The sequence below is a fragment of the Danio rerio genome, chromosome 3 (assembly GCF_049306965.1).
Source record: "Danio rerio strain Tuebingen ecotype United States chromosome 3, GRCz12tu, whole genome shotgun sequence".
NCBI lineage: Eukaryota > Metazoa > Chordata > Actinopteri > Cypriniformes > Danionidae > Danio > Danio rerio.
The window spans coordinates 65,535,001-65,542,500 of NC_133178.1; the positions used below are offsets into that span (position 1 = coordinate 65,535,001).

The 7,500-nt window shown below is 36.9% G+C and overlaps 1 protein-coding gene across 1 annotated transcript in view; it reads right to left on the minus strand.

Moving 5' to 3' along the window:
- Window positions 1-5,254: 5,254 nt before the first annotated feature.
- Window positions 5,255-7,500, minus strand: part of ubald2 (UBA-like domain containing 2) — a 27,146-nt gene continuing 24,900 nt past the window's right edge. Inside the window, 1 exon segment of the mRNA NM_001020768.1 lies at window positions 5,255-6,078. Within this exon segment, the coding sequence (NP_001018604.1) occupies window positions 5,734-6,078 (345 nt within the window). The 3' untranslated portion in view covers window positions 5,255-5,733.

Sequence of the window (7,500 nt, forward strand, 5' to 3'; positions counted from 1 at the left end):
CTGAATTTTTTATGGCACATTTCAGTAAATGGAAAAGAGCAGCATGGACATTTCTCAAACATCTTTTGTAGTCCACCTATAATACTAAGACCTATTGGTTTGGAACATTGTCCCGAATCTTTATCTAATCAGGCGTACATCAGCACATTTCAGTATATGGACAGGAGCAGCATGGACATTTCTCAAAACATCTTTTTTCATGTTTAATCTATAAAACTAAGGCCTTTTGGTTTGGGAAGTTGTCCCAAATTGTCATGGCACATTTCAGTATATGGACAAGAGCAGCATGGACATTTCTCAAGACATCTCCTTATTGCAATCCACCTATAATAATAAGCCCTATTGGTTTGGAACGTTGTTCTGAATCTTCATCTGATCAGGCGTACATCAGCACATTTCCGTTGTGTAATGATGATGATGATGATGATGATGTCCTGGTTTCAGTCACGTAATCGAGCGGCTAAATCAACCGCAGTTATTGCCGAAAATGCGATGCTACCACTGTCACACTTTCAAGACAAATAACACAACCACGACTAGTCATTAAATCCTTTATTATGACCTCGATAAAAACACAATGACCTCCAAAAAATGGTTTCAGATCATAGCTTCTTTTTTCCCGTCAGACATATAAATACAAACGTCAACAAGGGGAAAGAACAGACAGTACAGGAGGGAAATCCAGACAAATAAAAAAGGTTGTTGGCTAATGAATTAGTTTTGTCGATGGAGGATCTGCTCAGTCCAAACACACACACACACACACACACACATACACACACACACACACACACAAATAAACATTCCCCAAATCCTCAAATCACCATCCGACTTACAGCAGCCCGGCAGTTCAAACAGTCATCGCTCATATCTCAGCTTTCAGAAAGAGACGTTCTGGGTTTCCTTCTTCAACATAACGAACAAACAACAGCACTGGAAGACCAAACAATCATCCGCCATTTCATGGTTTACAAAAACCAAAAGTACTTTCCTCATTCCACATGCGTTTTTCTGGGCCAAAAACACAGAGGTTTGTCTATCATGTAGCCGTCTAGACTTATTAAATATGACTAACGCTCAAATTAATTCATCAATGGAGCACAGTCAGACTCGAACACCAGATTTAAGTTGAAGGCTGTTGAGTGGAGCTCATGTTATATAGATTAAATGCACGTAAATTGCTCGTAAAAAGATTCTGTAATGTAAATTTAAACATCAATGTTTTACGAATGTTAATTTAAATGTATTTAATTGACAAAAGTTATGATTGAACTGTAACTCTGAATGTGTAAATATTCGCAAATAAAAACGTTAAAAACCACAGATTTTACTGATCATTTATTTGCGAACTATTCACACTAATTCAATTTGAAGCAGCAAATGAGAAAAAAAGCACATTAAAATGATAGCGAACAGGTTGTATTATTTCTGAGAAGTATTTTGAAAAGTAATATATTATTAACGAAAATAATTGTGCAAATATTTGGAATTAAATGATGTAAATTTACACAACACTGATTTTACGAATAATTTACGAAAAAGTTGCAAAAAGCAGAACTGATTACAATGTACGTTCGTATGCAAATTGTTATAAAAACGTCAATTGAAACATTATTGCTATTACGAATAATCCACATGTTGTACATCCAAGATCAGACTTTTGCAAACGTCTTCCATAAACGCATCGTCAAAAACGTTAATTTACACAAGACTGCTTTAATGAATCATTTATATTTATTCTGCAACAAAATTGGCAGTTTTTTTACAAATGCATTCTTATGCAATTTGTCGCTAAATTACGCAACAAAAGTGTAAATTACGCAAAAATGCATTTGCTAATAATTAAATTTTTTTTTTTACAATTTACATAATTTACAATTAGCTCTTAACCAACAATATTCATAAATAAATACTTGCGTAAACGCTCAAAAACATTTAACTGTAAATTTACACAAGATTGTTTTAATGAATAATTTACGAAATTATTTAGTTATTTTGCATCATCTGGAAAACCAAAACAACACAAGACTTCTTTTATGATTCTTATATTGTATTACTCTTCTTCAAAATTTTCATCAAAACATTCTTGTGCCAGTTGTTGCAAAATTTCATTTAAAAAAACGAAAAAAATTACGCAGGATTGCTTTTGCAAATAATATAGATGGTGTGAACTAATTTGTAAACATGATTAATAAATGCATACTTGCGTAAACTGTCAACTACTATTAAATGACAATTTGCGCAATTTTACTTTTACGAATAACTTACCAAAAAATTTTAATACAAAAATTAATTCCCATAACCTAAATAGACCAAAACAACAGAAGGAACTTGTCTTTGAACACCTCAGACTTTGTTTTCAGCCTTTACGAATTAAATTTGACTGCTTTTAACAGTAATTTCTAAATTGTGAAACTAATAAAAAAAATTAGCCTGAGCAAATTTTCAATACGAACGTTGTGTGAATTATTGCAAAATTACGTTAAAAAAGGAAGCGTAAATTGCGCAAGATTGCTTTTGTACATTATTCATAAATGCATTTTCACGTAAACTTTCATATACTATTAAATGCCAATTTGCGCAATATTGCTTTTACGAATAACGTATCAAGTAATTCGAATAAAATAAAGACCAAAACAACAGAAGACTCTACTTTTAACTTCTTGCGATTGGTTTAGATTCTCTTCAAATTAAATTTGGTGTTTCGTCTGACTGAGATCCGCACAAACTCAAACTGAGTAAACGTGATTGTCTACGATGAACAAATGAAATGGTGACATGGTCGAAAATAAAACGCATGCATCATCTCAGAAAACCACTGTGGATTAATGCTCTGATCTAGAGTCAGCCGTACTTTGCTAAAACCTCAGTACGACACAAACGCCAATAACGAATTTACCGAGTGGTCCGTGGCACCGCTCACACAGAGAGCTCTTCAGCCGGAGGATCATCAGTAACGGCTGGAGCTGAGGTAGGTGGAGCCGAGACCCTTCAGACCCTCGCGTCTGCACTGCACGCTAGTATTTAGAGTTTCTGTGGGACGCTTAAAATAAAAAAATAACAACAAAAAACATGACTTTGAGTCTATGATGGTTTACTCCAAACGTCTGACTCCAGTGTAACATTGAAGCTCGTTTCCACCATAAGATTTTTTTTTTAAATAAATAAATAGCAACTGGAATTGTAATAAATGTAAAAATTTGTTGGGGGAGGACTTCATCATTTGTTGCGATTCTAACTATTCCTTGCAATAGTGGGCTTAAATTTCCCTCGCAATCTTGACTTTTAAAAAAGTACACTTTGATCTCACAAATTTGACTTTTTCGCCCCCCCAAAAAAATCTTCGTCTCCTGCAATTCTGAGTTTGTCGTGACATTTCAAGTTTATATTCTCATTTTTTTAACTAATGATGACGATTTTGTCGCAACTGTGGTTTTCTATTTCGCAATTTTGACTATTGTTTCGAACAATTTCAAGTTTGTATTCGCAATTGTAATTTCTATCCTGAACTGCAAATTAATTTCTCACAACTGCATGTTTGTACGCTTTTTACAATTTAGCCATGACTTTATTTAGAATTAACATTTCTTGCAATTGTGAATTTAAAGATTTTCGTATCAAAAAGTAAACTTTATTTCTCACAATTGCAAGTTTTAGACTTTTGCGATTACAATTTAGACTTTTGAATTGGGAATTTTGTCACTTTAAGGGTGCATGCCCACCGAAGTGTTATTCCTGACCCCAACATTTTTTACCACATTTTTTTTTTTTAAACTGCAGCAACATGGCGAGGTAGTGAGCGTTTTTTTTTTAAAGCTAAGACACTTGGAGTAGTGCTCATAGCTGAACATTATTAGCTGCACTTCTATCACTTTGGTGGACATGCAACACAAACTGCGACTTTCTCACAATTCAGACTTTTTCTCCATCGAAAAATCTTCGTTCTTTACAATTCTATGTTGTGCCATTTGTTGTTGCAAAACTTTATTTCTCACAATTGCAAGTTTATAGACTTTCACGATTACAATTTAGACTTTTGATTTGCGAATTTTGTCACAATTGTCAGTTTAAGGGTGCGTGTCCACCGAAGCATTTTTCCTGACTCAAACAGATTTTTTGCCACATTTTTTTTAAAGAACTGCAGCAACGTGGCGAGGTAGTGAGGTTTTTTTTTTTAAAGCTATGACTCTTGGAGAAGCGCTCATAGCTAAAACATTATTAGCTGCGCACTTTTAACACTTCGGTGGACATGCAACACAAACTACGACTTTCACGCAATTCTGACCCCCCACCCCAAATAAATCTTCGTCTCTTACAATTCTGACTATGCTGTGCCATTTCAAGTTTATATCTCACAACTCTAACAAATAGTCCAATTTTTCCTCATAACTGACATTTTTTCTAATGCTGACTATTTGTCGCAACTGCGATTTTCTATTTCGCAATTTTTACAAATTTTTTTTCTAACAATTTCAAGTTATTCTATATGCTGAACTGCGGATTCATTTCACACATTTGCATGTTTGTACGGTTTTTACAATTCCGAATTATTTTTACATTTACAATTTCTGCAATTGCAAATTTACAGTTTGTCGCAAAATAAACAGACTTTATTTCTTAAAATTGCAAGTTTAAAGAATTCTGCGGTTACAATTTAGTCTTTTGAATTACAATTGTCACTTTAAAGTCCACCGACGCGTTTTTCCTGAGGAAAATGTGTATATTTTTGCCACTTTGTTAACTGCAGCAGCATTGCGAAACGGTGGGCGTATTTTTTAATAGCTACGACATTTGGAGAAGCGCTCATAGCTGAAGATTATTAGCTGCGCACTTTTAACACTTCGGTGGACGCGCAATATAAATTACGACTTTCTCGCAAGTCTGACTTCTTCCCTCAATATTGCAAATTTGCGTTCAACCAATTTTAAATTGTTCAATTCTGATATACTTTCCTGCGATTGTAACTATTTACTGAAAACAGTGAGCGTCAAATCCAATTTAGAAAAGTCAGAAATGCGATGACATCGAAACCTCACAATTATCCTTTTTATTTGTTAAATCTAACGGCGGACACAAGCTCCAAAGTGTGCACACTAAAAGTCAGAAACTCCTCAAACTAAAATAAACGTTGCATTTATATTCATCATTACTGAAAAATAATAATAAAGAAACGACGAACAAACCAATTCTGACCAGGATTATTGCAAAACCTTCCTGGTTTATCCATTTATATCTAGATGGTTGTTTGTTTTGCCTTACGCTGGGTTGAGTTTAATCTGAACCATGATAATATCTCAGTCTGAGGACATGCACACTAAAATAATGTGCATTTGGAGCAGATTAAAGTCCGTGATGAATCTGAAACAGCTCATCCTGGGATGCAGAACGGCACGACCACCAACGATAATGAAACAGAGTCTCGTCTGTCAGCAGTTTTATTGCGAGTGTGTGTTGCTGACAGCGCTGCAGACGTCAAAACACACACATAAAAATCGTCCCGTCCGAATTTCCGTGGCTTTTAATCAGTGATGAAGAGCGAAACAAACACAGCCTCGTTATAACCTCCGTTCATAGTGGTTCCTCCCAGGACAGAAATCGAGATAAAAGAACAAAAATACACACGAGATCTCCAAAATCGAGATTGTTCGTTTAGAAAACAGACAAACCAGGTGTTCCCCCCCCCCCCGGTGGCCGTCGCAGAAGTCTCTGTTAAACGCTGAGCGAGGTTCGTCCTCATCTCTGACCGTGCAGGGCTGAAATGACGGGAGTTTGCGGGCCGTTGGCGGGCTGTGAAACAGGTGGCCACGAGGGCGGCGGGTGCATGTGGTGGTGGTGATGGTGGAGTGTGTGATGTCCTGTCGGGGAGGACGGCGGGAGCCACACGGGCTGCTGGTTTGGGGGCGAGGAGGCCCAGAAGGAGGCGTGAGGAGGTGAACAGGCCATAGACACCTGCGCTGAGGAGCCTCCGCCCGCAGACACGCCTCCGCCCGGGCACTCGGACGCTCGCAGCTTGGAGAACATCGTGATGGCGTCCGGGAAGTTGGGCGGGGTGGCTGGAGTGTTGCGTGGAGTGCACATCTGAACACACAAAAACACAACACAGACATCAGGCTGTCATTTAATCAGACTGTATATGGAGTGGAGTGCACATCTGAACACACAACAGAGAGAAATAAAACCAGGAATCATTACAATCGGTGTCATTTAGGGATGAGTCGTTCATTTTGAGTGAATCTTTCTACTGACTCGAGATCGAGGAGTCCTCTCAGGTCATTTTTCAAGTCTTCTATCAGGTTTGAGACGTTTGTACATCATGTGAAAGACAGAGGACAATCATATGCCGGAAAACAAACATTCGATCCGTTCATTTCTCGAGTCTCATGCTGAACATGATGAACTAAAGACTCAAAACCAAAGATTTGAAGGGGGAGCTGATCATTTTGGCATGGATTCTGTTCATTGGTTAAGCTTATATGGGACTGTGTGTGTCATACGAACGACTGACAAGGCCCACCCAGAATCTGCGCGCATTAATTCTGTTTATTTACTTGAGTAAATGTGTGTAAATCTATATCTATTCAGTTTGTAATTAATGTCAGTATTATTATTGACTAATGTGAAAATGTTCGTCTGATTTATGTACAATACAGTTTGTACGGTCATATTTTCTGTCTTTTACTAGATATATTATAAGACAAACTTGCTATATTTACCAGATAAAAGCGGATCTAATTGGATTTGCATATTAAACATTATATAAAAAGATATTATTTTTTATTTCATGTATTAAGGCACAGGTGTCAAACTCAGTTCCAAAAGGGCCGCAGCTCTGCACAGTTTAGTTCCAACCCTAATTAAACACACCTGATCAAACTAATTGGGTCCTTCAGGCTTGTTTGAAACCTACAGGTAGGTGTGTTGGAGCAGGGTTGGAACTAAACTGTGCAGGGCTTCGGCCCTCCAAGGATTGAGTTTGACACCCCTGTATTAAGGTTTTAGTTATGATACTTGCAAAATAATTCTGCTGAATTTTTTACCAAAATTCTCAGCAGAAATATCAAAAAAACGTCCGCAGATTCCGTCTGAATGACTCAATGTTTAAGATGTGAGAGGAGTTGATTATAGACCAAACACCAGGCAAACAATCAACGATTATTCTCTCTGTCTTCTAGCATTCTACTGTCGTTCTGACTTGTTTGTAGATGATCAGCGTTTGGGCTAGCTGTAGAGGAGTTTGCAAGCGACTCGTAACATTTTAAACAATATTTTGGCAAATTGAACAAAATGACGAAAAAGGATTCGTTCTCCTGAATAAACGAGACTTGAATCTGTAAAATGATCCAAACTTCCCATCAGTTCATGCGATGAAAGGAATATTTTCCAAGTCAATAGTTTGTCCGAACCATTCGTAATAACAACACCTGAAATGTCTATTTGAGAAATGGTTTCTATTTCTCACACTAATCAACAGCATAAACTACAATAACAATGATCCCCTCA